The following is a 13229-nucleotide window of genomic DNA, read 5'->3' as shown; positions in this document are numbered from 1 at the left end:
GGTGGCATGCTGTTTGGCCCTCTGACTTGTCTTTGAAGCTTGCTCAGTCATACTGCCCCATCTAGACACTAGTACATGTGAACAAATGGTCCTTCACATACGTGTCCTCCTGCCACTGAAATAATATAGTTACTTCAAGTTTTACACTGTCGGGTTTAATTAAAGGTATAATCACTCATTTTGTCTCAAATCCTGGGTGACAAGGTATAAAATTTAACGGGTTAGGATTAAATTATAATTCATACTCAAATTTGTTGGTTTTATCATCAATAGCAAAACTACATTTCTCTTAAAGTTACCTTTAATAAAGGTCTTCTCCTACCACATGACCCATTTCCCCCCTAACTGTAACACAGAAGTTTGGTGAAACCAAAGGCTGTAGAGGTCTTTGGAGTTCAGGCAGAGACTATTTCCCACACATGGTTGGAAGGCACTAAATCACTTCGTAACTGCCTGCCTGATGCTCTGAGAAGCAGTGCCAGCACCAAGGGCACTTTCCTAACAACGGCATTAGGACTCACAGGGGAGGCAGTAGCTTGCTTTCAATCCAGGAGGCTGTACTTGGATTAAGAGAAATAGGGGTGGCTATCCCACAAATCCCTCAGTGATGAGTTTTCCAGTTTTCAGAGTTCTGTTAGAGGCAGCTTTACCCCCTGGGAAGCCGGCAAAGAAGTATTGTAGATACATTGAAGTCTCTATGATGCAAACTTAAACATGACATTGAAGAAACCTGTCCATTTACACTCCACAACACCAGCTGCACAGGGTACTTCTACATAAGCAGAGGGCAGTGTTACTACCAGCCCTTTTATTCCTAGAGCAGTAATGTGCAGTTCACATGCTTATAACTAAAGAGATTACACCTAAGACTATAACCTTGAATTTAAACTTCAGTATCCATGAACTTAAGGAAATTATACTTGTTTCTGTTTACAGAGCCTACATTTCAATAATGGAGGAAAAACTTAAGACTTGCAAAACTGTTTTACAAAGCAAATGTTTATTAACAGTAAACGATTTTTTTGGTAGAATTTTTAAAGAAACGAATTCAAGACAAAAATTCTTCTAGTAGGTAGCAAAATAATCTATTTAAATTCCTTCTCATTAAAATGACTTTACTCCATGAAACAGTACATCAGTTGGCCAATTCATCCTCTTACCAAGAATAGAACGTTGTGTGACAGTCAGTTTTTTGTTACTGTTGTTCTGTAAACACAACTAGGATATGTTGTCATACCTGTATTTGAAGTAGTTAAGTACTGCTGTCTTTAAGAGCAGGTGTCAGACATGTTGTCAGCACCTAAAACACTGTATAGTGGCTTTAGTATGTAACATATCACCAACTAGAAAATAAGCACATAGGAAGAAAGTCTTCCCTCCTTAGTTTCTGGCATGGCACAGCTACGTCTTCATCCTGGAACTTATGAATAAGTTCTTTCTCTCAGAACTTTTCTCAAAAATAAAGTGTTTCACAGCAAGTCAATAAATTAAAATGTAAAATAACTGGTAAACAAAAGACTTGAAGGTTGTGTTTAAATTAATATGTTTAGGGTTATATATGAGTCACGACTACATACAAAAGCCACTGGAACCAAGAATTAAGCTTAGCAAATACAGCAGAATTATCTCTTCATTGTAAAATCCAGCATGAGACAGCCAAGGGAGCATTTAAGACAAGTATTGGTTCTTCACAATCTACTTTTAAGGCATAATCAAGGATGTGCGCCAAGGCTTTTGATCCCTTCTGCTTGCATACTCCCAACAAATGTGTGACATTTATATGCCTGTTTCTAGCTCTTGATTTGGCCATGAGAAAGTTCTGATTTTTCTGAAAAATCACGAAAATTAAATCAGAAAAACCAGGCAGAAATATTAATGTTCTCTGCTCTAAGGTTATCCACAATCACCTCATTGCTACTCGTCAGTAAAATAACTACATAAGTTTCAAGTGTTGTGTTCTAAAGCCTCTTAATTTTTCGTACCTCTTTGCAAAAAGAAAAAGAAAATACTAGTTTGCTACTAAAATCTTTGGTAGGACAGCTTTTACCTTATCAGATTTTTAGGAATGAAAATGAATAGCCTCATTTCATTTCAAAAACTATTTTATGACAAATTTCCTAGCCACACATACACTGTGAGTAGAGGCTATAGTAAACTATTTTGTAGGTGTTCAATTTGTCATCCCTTTATTTAGTATGGGGTTAGGGGAGAAGGAGTGAATGCAGTAATTCATTTTTTCAGTTCCATTCAAGGGTGCTTAGAGCAAATCTGATTTGCTTCAATTCAGCAGGAAAGAAACAATTAAAAATACGTGGCCCCAGTTTTATTTCAGCTTGGTAGAAAACTATCTTAAAAGTATCAGAGAAATATACCCGCCTGGAAGTATAATGCAGGCTGAGAGATTAAGGAGACCATTAAAAGCAAGTTCATAAGCTGTGTACTCTATTAAGGTAAATAGTTAAGCTTCATAAACGTCAAGACAATCAAGCATTAGAATGATTCACGCATATAGCAGCCTACACCAGAATTAAGTGAGGTTATGTAAATTGCCTTATGTGTTGATAAAGTGTAGTTGAGGTTGTGCAAATCAGGATTTTTAAGGAAAAGATTCAAAATGCTTTGTTAAAAGCATGCAAGTTATCAGAAATTGTGGAAAATTCTTGAATGCCCACTTCTTTGCCTACAGATGGTTCTTTTTCTTGGCTCTTGATACATCACCTTGCACACTCTATCACACGAGATGCAGGATGGGACCTACTTAACAGGTCACTTCAAGCTTATTCCATGCTGGTCAATGAGTGAAGTTGTGTGGGCATCAAGTCTGTCTGTGGTGTCAGCTCACTGAGCTCACTGATGGTGGTGGCCAGCAGAGCATCCTGGGACACCACAGAGTTGTCCGACTTGCAGGCAGTATTGGCAGAACTATTCTCATGCACAGTAGATACGCTGCCTGGGACTGTGGTCAGGTTGTGAAAATGGTTATTTTCAGCAAAAGACAGTAATTTATCTGAAAGTTTGGATGATGCATATTCTTCATCAGGCTGTTCAGTCTTATGCCCTTCATCATTCTTGGGTGAGCCGTCTACAATAACAAGGAAGGACTTCCATGGCGTGTTCTTGTCATGAACCTACAAATCAAACACAAAAGTCACCAAATGTGTCTGAACAAATATCTGTAAATCTTCCAATTCTAGTTACTTATTAAATACGTCTTTTAAAACAATAGTCTCTCCTCACTTTGAGTTTCTACTGCAGCAGTGCCTTTTACTAATTGCCAAGTATCTTTCTACCACTGCTGTCACTGTTGGAAAGTGTTTATCATGGATTGTGCCTTCCTGGACCTCAAGATTTGGTTCTTTACTTCATTCACAGTATGAATGTGCTCACTGTAGACAAAACTTCAGGAAGAAAATACCTGTTGTCTTCTATAACCAGCTTATGGAAATCTAGGCATTTCTTACTGTCTAGGGTTTTGCAAACATAGGGACCAGCAATTTGCCATTCTTAAAGCCATACTGTTGCTTACTGAGGTATGCCTCCGGAGAGTGGACTTGTCAGTAAATGTCCTTCCACATGCGTTACACATGAACGGCTTCTCCCCCGTGTGGATCCGATGGTGACGCTGGAGAGCATTGAGCTGGGTAAACTGCTTACCACACTGGTCACAACAATAGGGACGTTCCCCTGAGACAGGAAGAGAAGAAAACTGGTTGACCCCTTTAGCCTGTGTATAAAATTTTGAATAAAATGTGGAATAATGCTGTTTGTATACCACTGGGAAGTGTCAGCATTCCACCGTAAGGATGATCGGTGGAGGGTCAACTGACAGATACAAACCACCTCCACACAGGTTTCCATGACCCAAAGTAGTGTTCCCATGAAACCTTTTGTAAGCCACAGTGGTATAAATTGAAGAGTATCCTCCACATTCTGAAAGTTCATGTCACTTTTTCCAATTAGTGAAAACAGGGATTAATGTACCGTATTTTTCGGACCATAAGACGCTCCGGACCATAAGACGCACCCGTTTTTAGAGAAGGGAAATGAAGAAAAAAAGATTCTGAAACATAGTGTCCTAAAATATTTTGTGCATTAAAACCCAACATCACAGTCATAAACACATGTAATCAACCCTGTAAAGTAAACAGCAGCATTTAGAACCATTTTAGAGCCGGGCAAGCACACAGAGACCACACAGAGACGGGCAAGTATTGTAAAAAAACCTTTTTTTTTAAAGTATATGTGTAGGCTATATTTGGACCATAAGATGCAGGGACTTTTTCCCTGGGGGGGAAAAAAGTGTGTTTTATGGTCTGAAAAATACAGTAGGTCTTTTGTGAAAATAAAATGGCCTAATGTGAACTTTTTGAAGGGAGGAATACTTGTAATACCAAGAGTTATTGCCTGAACACTAAAAAAGAGCCAAAATCCATACTTGTAGCTCATATTACATCAAAAGAAATTTTACTTATTTCCATAATAATCCTATATAATAAAGAGGTAACATGCAAATTGACCGCCACTGCAACACACAAGATGGCCTGCAGGGGAGGGCAGCTGGGGTGACCAGGCTGATGAGGGAAGGAAGTTAGGGGTGACTGGACCAGCAGGGGAGGGCAGTTAGGGGTGATAAGAGCATCAGGGGAGAGCAAGGGAACAATTTGGTGTCGATTAGGCTGGCAGGGGAGTGGTTGGGGGTGATCAGGCTGGCGGGCAGAAGCAATTAGGGTCAATCAGGCAGGCCTGCACTCCTGGATTGTAAGAGGGGTCCCAGATTGGAGAGGGTGAAGGCGGGGCTAAGGGACACACACACCCCGTACATGAATTTCATGTACCAGGCCTCTAGTCTATAATAATAAAAGTGTGATATGCTAATTAGACCTGAAAACCTTCCAGACAAAAGCTGGCCGTGAGGGAAGCCTGGGTCTGGGTGGCTGCCAGCCAAAGCAGTGACATCACCACCTCTATAAAATCCCTTGACCTGTTGAATCCCGCTCTCTCTTCTGCCATGCTGAAGCTGGTGCTGGCAGCCGGGGGAAGGAAGGCCTACTTTTGCTTAATTTTTGTGCATCAGGCTTCTAGTGGAATATAAAATTCCCAAGTCCCACAACTGAATTTGTATGTATAGATTATCCCTGATTTTAATCTGAAAGTGGCAAAATGTTCACATATCCATACCTTTTCAGTTTCTCAGAGCCAAAAACTAAACATTTTAAAATGCTATTATGACACACAAAGTTTGTCCTAAAGCTAAATTCCAAGTTCTCCAGTAAGTCAAAAACCTCTGGGATATTTTTCTTGGCACACTGAGCTCCCTTCTCTGGTGACATTCCCGCCATACCTGTGTGGACTTTAATATGCTGGTAAAGGGAATTCCGCTGGGCAAAAGTCCTGAAACAAACTTCACATTTAAAGGGTTTGGATCCAGTATGGATTCTATTGTGATGTTTTAAATACTCCTTAGAAGCAAAACTCTTGCCACATGTTTCACACATAAAAGGTCTTTCACCTACATGAAAAGATGAAACAAAAAGTTAGAAATAACAGACACAGAAACACAGGAAGAGTGGGCCCAATCTCTAAAGTCCATATGAATTCCAAAAGTGCAGGCAGCCTGCTGTCATAAAGTCTAACCAGGTAAGGTGCTTACTCTCTGCTCAAAGTTGGTGTAAAATATACTTGGAAATCCCAAAGAGGAGATAAGAGCTAGGCCAGCCAGCTCACATTTTGGAAATTTGTTCAACTTGTTAAGAGAAATTGTTATTTTTTTTTTTTCTCTCAAAGAAGCACTGCTATTGATCTTTTACAGAATAAAAGTCCCTCATTTATTGTGTAGCTTGAATCTTTTAATTCTACACATCAGACTCATCTGATTAGGTGTACCCCTGATTTCAAACATCAAAGTAAAAATACTGGGTTTAATGAAATCTGAATATATTAATATGTTCAAATGATTGATTCTAAATTCTTTAATGTAACCTGATTTGCTTACATTTTACAATCTAGTAATTCATATCATTAAATGACTCATGTCTGTCTCACTTGCTTTTGAACTTAAGGATTATATGACAGAGTTTGGAAATAAAAATTAAAAAATACAAGCAAATAAGGAACTGAGCATAATAACTGGTATAGAGCAGATTATGTATACTTTGTGTCATAAACGTTAGAGTTTTTTGAATCTCAGGGTTACTATGCTGAATCAGAATAAAGCCAACTTAAATTCTGTCCCTCACATAATAAAATCCTATCACAAAATTTTTAGAAACTGGAAGTAAGATAATTCCACCACCTTAATACATCATATAGCTATCTTCTAGTCTTCTATACAGGAAGGAGTTCAATATAGTTGGGATTCACTGTGTACTTTTCAAGTCAATATCCAAGTACAGGTATTTATCATAATATTCAAAGCCCTTAGCCCAAATGGCCAGTTGGGTGAGCCAGGGGAGGGTTGATTTTTTCAACTTACAATCGGGTTGTTTTTAATGCTTTTTTTATTAGAAATAGCAAGAAGGAAAATAGAGCTTTTCCCATATTCTGAACAATCTCTTTAGGACAGATTCCTGAAAATGGAATTTCAAGCTAAGGCAGTAGGAGCAATTTCATACCTTTTTGATGCCTAAGACTCACATGCCAGTTCATACTGCCAAGTATGCAAAAGGCCGTCAACAAAGCATATTTTATTCATTTTTGCTCACTTTTTAAATGGGAAAGCTAAATCATGGTAGTTTGGTAGATACCAATTTCTAAATTAATAAACTGCAGTTTCCTTCTACAGCTAGGAAAGACATTCAATCACAACAGCAGGAGTATTTACCTGTGTGACACCTTTTATGATAAATCAGCATGTGGTTCTGAGTGAATCTTGCCCCACATTCATCACAGACAAAAGGTTTTTCCCCTGTATGAATTCTGAAAGTACAACATTCAGATGGTAACTTAGGATGTATCTCAAACCTCACTTTGCAATACAATTTCCACTCTAACCTGAAAGATAGTTTGTTCAAGACCTAATGAGAATGGAGTGAAAGGTGAAGAGACCCGTAATCTTCATCCTCAAGTCTACGTCCACACAAGGCCAACTCACTGAGATGTTTCCCAGTAAGACACTGAATGTCTACCCACACCTGTCAGGGTTTATGTTGTACAGCCCATTCGGAGACCGTGCCTTGACGTATTTTTAAAAACACTAAAGAGCATTGTGTAATATTTCTAAAGTTTCCTTATTCAGAATAATCAACTACAAACACCCTAGGAACTATTGCTATGAAGAACCACATAGTCAAAAAATTAACTAGCATTGCCTAGTATGTGTAACAACCAGTCTAGAAAGAACTTCTCGAAATGCTGAAGAAACCTGGTTCCAAAAATGCATATTCATTTTAATTTCACAACTGGTATGAAGTAGCTATCAACCACGATTTACTGAGCACTTCCTAAGAAGCCATGGTTTTAAACTTGTCATATACAGTAAAAAGATGAACGCCATGCGACTGCCTCAAAAACTAGCCCGAGTTTGAGGGCAGATCTAGAATAGGGTAGAACTCTGCTTGTCTGGATTGGAAGCATAAATACTGAGCATAAATACATTTCCTTAATGTATTTAAAAATAGTATCACTCACCTACAGTACAAAAGTTAAGCAGAAAACACTGTCCATCCTAATTCTGGCGTTTAACCAATGGCACAGTTTCTAAGCCCAGAGATCATACGTGATCAGAGAAGCGCCTAAAGCTCTAAAACTGTCATCTCACTGAGGTCATCACTGAGACTGGGACCCAGAAGGTCACAAGCCAAATTCTAAATCAAGTCAGAAAAGAAAAATACAGGTTCTTGGCATCAGGTGTGGTGGGAAGTGTGCACCAGCAGCTCCTCCGGATGTGGGAGGGCCTGGCCTACAGGACACGCCGGCCAAGACCTGCAGGACCTGGCATGTGCAGCAGCCGTCGGCCACCCTGGTTCCGTGTCCTGTCTCTGCACTGTGACAGGAGGAGCTGGGGGGATCCTCACCAGCCCAAGGCCTATGGGAACACTAGGGGACCTCTGTCGTGTAGAACAAGACCACCTCCTAACATCTCAACCCAGAAAGAATTCCATGGGATCTCAGAACAGCCCCCAAACTTTTAGAGGGAACAAGTTATGAAATGAAATGCAGCCACACTGCTCCGAATCCTAGAACTCCCTCAATATCTGACACGCATTTCAAGAAAATTAAGGCACATTCTGGAAAAAAAACATTTAGGGAGGGTTCTGCTCTTTCCCGCACCAGGCAGCCGGAGCCGGGCACACGTACCTCATGTGGGTCTTCAGCGCCGAGGGCTGGGAGAACTTGGCGTCACACTCGGTGCAGCCGTAGGGCTTGTGGCCGGTGTGCGTCCGCTCGTGGAGCCGCAGGGCCGTCTTGGAGCTCAGGCCCTTGCCGCACTGCTGGCACTGGTGCCGCTCGCCGCCCTCGTGGACCTGCACCACGTGCCGCTTGACGTCCTTCTTCCTCTTGAACTTCTTCCCGCAGAGCTCGCACGGGAAGTGGCGCTCGCTGCTGTGCACGTGGCGCTGGTGGCTCTTCAGGTTGCAGCGGTTGGCGAAGGTCTGGCCGCAGGTGTCGCAGCGGTGAACCACCTCCGTGGCCACGCCGTGGTGGTGCCTGATGTGCTTCAGGAAGCTCTTCTCGTACAGGAAGGACTTGTCGCAGATGGTACACTTGAAGTTGCTCTTCCTGTTCTCCTCCTCCTCCCCCTCGCCTTCCTCCTCTTCCTCCCCCACCTGCCCTGCCTTCTGCAGTACCGCCCCAACCTCCGCTCCGGCACTGAAATCCTCACTTTTGGTCACTGGCTCAGCCTCTGTGCCCACGGTGTCGGGGCTGGGGTGCTGGGTACCCCTGTAGTCCCCCGCATCCTCCTCAGCACCTTTCTGCTGCTCTCGGAGTCTCCTTGTGTATTTCTTTTTGGGAATTTCCACAAACACCTTTCTGCCAGCCAGCCTTCCACTAGCTCTTCTGACTTTAGAATAGGAAGGCTTCACTCCCTCTTTCTTCTTGTCTGGTTTTTCTCTGGACTTCCTCGGGGACAGATCTGGCAGCGTCCCGTTGCAGATTCTCTGCCCTGGAGGAGCTGAGGAGTCCATGAGGCCCTTGGGGAAGGGACTGTCCGCAGCCAAGCTTGCCCCGGCGTCAGAAGTAACGCAGCCGTGGGAGCCACTGCTCCCTTCCACCTCCTGAGACTCAGAGAAATTCTGCAACTCCAGAAGCACCGACTCTAACATCTGTTTCTTCAGTTGAAAACAAGTTTCTGATAAGTCCAGGCATTTGAGCTTTTCGGCCATTTCCAGCATCCGCTGCACCCGATCTTCTTCCACCTGCACCTTTGCGGTGTAGACAAACTCAAGAAATGAAGCAAAGTCAACAACTTGCACTTCGTGTAAGTAGACGTTAGTCCTAGTGCCATCCATCGTCTTCTCGTTAAGGAACATTTCCTTAAAGAATTTGCTGGTGGCTGCCAGCACCGCCTTATGGGCCATGAACTCCCCGCGGACGCCCTGGCACTCCACGCTCACGGTCACGTCGCACAGGTGACCCAGGAGGCGCAGCTGATGCATTTCATGCAGAAGGTTCACCGGTGAGGATTTGGATTCCAGCAGAACTGCACCACTTTCCATGTTTCTTCTTTCCAAAAACAGCCCTGGAAACAAAAACAAGAATTATTTCATGCATAAGCAATTACTGAGGTAAGAAGATTAAAAACGGATGAGGATTATTTCTGTTCTTTAGATGACATAAACTTATTCACAACCTAAACCTAACTTTTCTCCCAAATCCTTAACTTCCGAAGTCCCGGTGTACCTTCATAAGATAATACTTGCAGCATACTGCTAAGGTTTCCCCAAGGATAAACATGAATGATTAAAACTATGATTAATGAAATACATTAAAGCAGTAAATTGTCTAGTTCACTTTCTAATTTGTGTATAGATTTATGGCAACAACGATGTCCAGTTCTTTGACCAGTAAACCAAACCAAACCAAACACATGCCCTCACTCTCTGGGAACAAACCTGAGAAGAGAATCATGTCTGCCTTTGAAAACAACCAAATAATATAAATAAACAAATAAATAACTGCTTTCCTGGGGGAAACTTCATGGAAATGCAGTCCACAATCCATAACCATTTCCAACACCCCTAAAAACCAGACAGTTTGAATTACCGTATTTTTCGGACCATAAGACGCACTTTTTTCCCCCCAGAAGTGGGGGGGGGGGGGGGGGGGGAGTCCCTGCGTCTTATGGTCCAAATATAGCCTACACATATACTCTTAAAAAAAAAGGTTTTTTACTTGCCCGGCTCTGTGTGGTCTCTGTGTGCTTGCCCAGCTCTAAAATGGTTCTAAATGCTGCTGTTTACTTTACAGGGTTGATTACATGTGTTTATGACTGTGATGTTGTGTTTTAATGCACATAAAATATTTTAGGACACTATTTGTTTCAGAATCTTTTTTTCTTCATTTCCCTTCTCTAAAAACTGGTGCGTCTTATGGTCCGGAGCGTCTTATGGTCCGAAAAATACGGTACCATTATTCTGCTGAACTAATACAAGTTCCACAGCTTTTACTGAACAAGTAACTTCTCTGAACCTTAGTTCTTTGTAAAAGGCTGGCAGGCTGTTTCCAGGCTTCGGTGAGTACATACATGTCCAATGCTTACAGCCACACCAAGGCCTGTTGGCTGGTCATCTGCTTCCCATGCACCAGGCCTAGGAGCTATTATTGTCCCTACTTCATAGATGAGGAAGGCACTAACAAGGTAACGGGAAGAGGTGGGACTTAAGCCTGAGCCTGGTGGGACTCTGGACCCTGAATGTGCTCAGCACCCCCCTCACCTCAGCTTTGCCGAATGCAAAGAGCTGCCTCCACTCCCTGTGTCTGGCCACAGCGTGGGCACTGGAGAGTTCACCCCATCCCATCCCGAGGTCTCTCCTTGCTTTCCTTGGTACCCCACACCATCTTGGGTCGTTTTTTTTCGCTTGGCTGGCCCTCCTCTCACCTAAGACTCCCTGAATATGTGTTTTCTCCTTAGGGTTCACCCCCAACCTTCTACACTTGAATCTCCCTCCTCTTCCAAGTTCACTTTGGTTCCTAAATCTCCATCCACTCATCCAAAGTGCCCGCCTTCCCTCGAACTTTCTTCAGCCAGATCTTAGATGGGCCCTCAGACCCCTTATGTCTACAGCAGAACTTTCTTCATCTTCCCTGAAAACCAGTCTTCTCTCTCCCACTTCTCCAGTCCCATCAATGACACCTGAGGCTACGACTGGCTCCCTTCTATCGATACCTCAGCCCCCACCGCCACCATGAACAGCGGCTGCCTCTGAGATTTCACAGCAGAAAGGACATCTACCGGAGCTGAGCAGTCACTGAAGGAGACTCCACAGTAAACAGAATAGTGATCAAACCCAAGTCTAGGCTGTACGAGGGGGATGGAGAGGCAGACTACTAACACGGGGACCGTCAGCCCCAATGCTGGGAGAAATGGCAGAGGGTGGCTCTCATAGCCTCCTGCCCATACTCACCAGTAGCCCTCTACTTCCCCAAACTTGTGTGGACCCGACCCTTGAGCAGGGCGGCCTGATGGTGATTTGGAAGTCAAAGTGGATTCTGAGCACCATTTCCCATTTTGCCCGAGCAGGGAATGGGAAGCAGTGACCACGCAACAAAAATATTTCTGCCTGGGGGGCAGCGGCATCTCCCACTGTAATTGGCCGGCATCCTGGCAGCACCTCTGCCGCCGGGCATCGATCGCCCTACTTCGGCCGCTCTCTGAGGTCCGCCCTTCCCCGTAGGGAGCCCGCGGCTTTCCAGCCTGCAGAGCCTGAGTGGGCACCGCACCCGACAGCGCCCGCCCCGGGGCCTCCGCGGCGAGCTCGCTGCCGGCGCACGAAGCCGCCCGGCCCCTCCAACCCTCACGGTTCCCAAGGACACACGGCCCCGCGGCGGGCAGACCCTCACGCATACACGGCCCGCGGGATCCGGCCTGTTCCTGCCGCCCGGCCGCGCCCGGCCCCCGGCTCCTGCAACCCTGCGGCCCGCCGCTCCTCCGGGACGGGCCCGCGCGGACAACCGAGAGACAGCGGCTGGACGGAGACTGAGCGGGCCGGTGGGCCGAGCACTCACCTCCCAGCCGCCGCCGCCGCCGCCGCCGCCACCGCCGCGCGTCCGCCGCTCCAGGCCCGCGGGGCAGGCCCGCCTGCTGGGCGGGGCGCGGCACCGGCTCGAGCGTCGCCGATTGGCCGCCTCCGGTCCCGCCTCTTCCCTTCCTTGTCCCGCCCCCTCGCGGGGCTGCGGCAGGACCTCCACACGCACGCACATCCGCCTGCGAAGGCCGTTCTGCCCGAGCCCGAGTTACGAAGTCCGATGTATACTGGGGTCCCGCTTCCTGCGAGCTAGGCGACACTGCGTCATAAGCCAAGGTCTGCGCCTGCGCAGAAGGCAGTAACGGCGGCTTTGCGGGGCGGGCGGTGCTGGCAGCTCCAGAAGGTCACGTGAGAGGCCGGGGCGCTTGGTCCTATTTGGGTCTGTCCCGGCTGCTAGCCCGCGGGGCCAGCTGCTTGCGTGCAGCGCGTGGCCCCGGCCTGTCTCAGTCTCCCAGAGGGGGATCAGCGATGAGGGCCACGCTCCTCCAACACGTGCTGGGAAGGGGTAGGCGCCCTGAGGGAGTCCTGGGGCTGGCGGAACTGAACAAAGCGCCTCCTGGCTTGGGCGGGCTCCTGCTTGGTTGCGGACATCCTTTTACTTGGATTGCGTGATTGTTCCGGGAGCCCCCAGCCACGCACCTGGCTTGATTGGTCATTATGCAACTTCCCCCCAAAGACCCATCAGCTTCTCAGTGGAAAACAATTTACGCCCTTAGTAATCTTTGAATCCTTCAGCTCCAAACCTTGTTGCTTCCTTCCACCCATTTGTTTGCAATTATAATAAAAAAAACCCGTTTTGCAAAACTCGGCTGGAATCAAACTTCGAGTTAATTCTGACCTTAGGTCCTGCACCTAGCCACTGCTAAATAAAGCTTTGCTCTCGTGTCCTCCTGTACTACGGGGACAACCTGTTCACCCACCAGGAAACCACTGACTAATTTATGATACAGCCATGCACTGATTTATTGTGTAGTCATTAGAATAACGTTTAAAAACATTCAGTGGAACTTGTAATTGTTTCACAATGTAAATGCATACCAAAAT

General features: G+C 45.2%; 1 protein-coding gene across 4 annotated transcripts; it reads right to left on the bottom strand.

Annotated features, from left to right (window-relative positions):
* Positions 1-983: 983 nt before the first annotated feature.
* GZF1 (GDNF inducible zinc finger protein 1) lies at positions 984-12375 on the bottom strand. Of its 4 annotated transcripts, XM_036417777.2 has the most exons (7): positions 12181-12286; positions 12061-12065; positions 8296-9679; positions 6821-6915; positions 5342-5509; positions 3527-3684; positions 984-3128 (listed from the first exon to the last, which is right to left on the bottom strand). In XM_036417777.2, the coding sequence occupies exons 3-7, from the start codon at positions 9654-9656 to the stop codon at positions 2778-2780; spliced, it is 2133 nt and encodes a 710-aa protein (XP_036273670.1). In that variant the 5' UTR covers positions 9657-9679; positions 12061-12065; positions 12181-12286; the 3' UTR covers positions 984-2777. The 4 variants fall into 4 exon arrangements, with proteins under 4 accessions (XP_036273670.1, XP_045430812.1, XP_045430813.1 ...); XM_045574856.1 differs by lacking the exon at positions 12061-12065 and having other exon boundaries at positions 12162-12375; XM_045574857.1 differs by lacking the exon at positions 12061-12065 and having other exon boundaries at positions 12166-12277.
* Between the last annotated feature and the right edge of the window lie 854 nt (positions 12376-13229).

This window comes from Pipistrellus kuhlii, unplaced genomic scaffold (genome assembly GCF_014108245.1).
Source record: "Pipistrellus kuhlii isolate mPipKuh1 unplaced genomic scaffold, mPipKuh1.p scaffold_m20_p_6, whole genome shotgun sequence".
NCBI lineage: Eukaryota > Metazoa > Chordata > Mammalia > Chiroptera > Vespertilionidae > Pipistrellus > Pipistrellus kuhlii.
Note: the sequence above shows the minus strand (reverse complement) of the source record. Positions and strands in the feature narration are given on the sequence as shown.

What these genes read in the sequence shown, in the direction of transcription:
- GZF1 (XM_045574856.1), bottom strand. Translation starts at nt 12,360, where the DNA reads ATGTGCGTGCGTGTGGAGGTCCTGCCGCAGCCCCGCGAGGGGGCGGGA. An exon ending in CGGCGGCGGCTGGGAGGTGA is followed by an intron (nt 9,680 to 12,161) that starts GTGCTCGGCCCA and finishes TTTTGTTTCCAG; the next exon opens with GGCTGTTTTTGGAAAGAAGA. An exon ending in CTCTCCGGAGGCATACCTCA is followed by an intron (nt 3,129 to 3,526) that starts GTAAGCAACAGT and finishes TTTGATTTGTAG; the next exon opens with GTTCATGACAAGAACACGCC.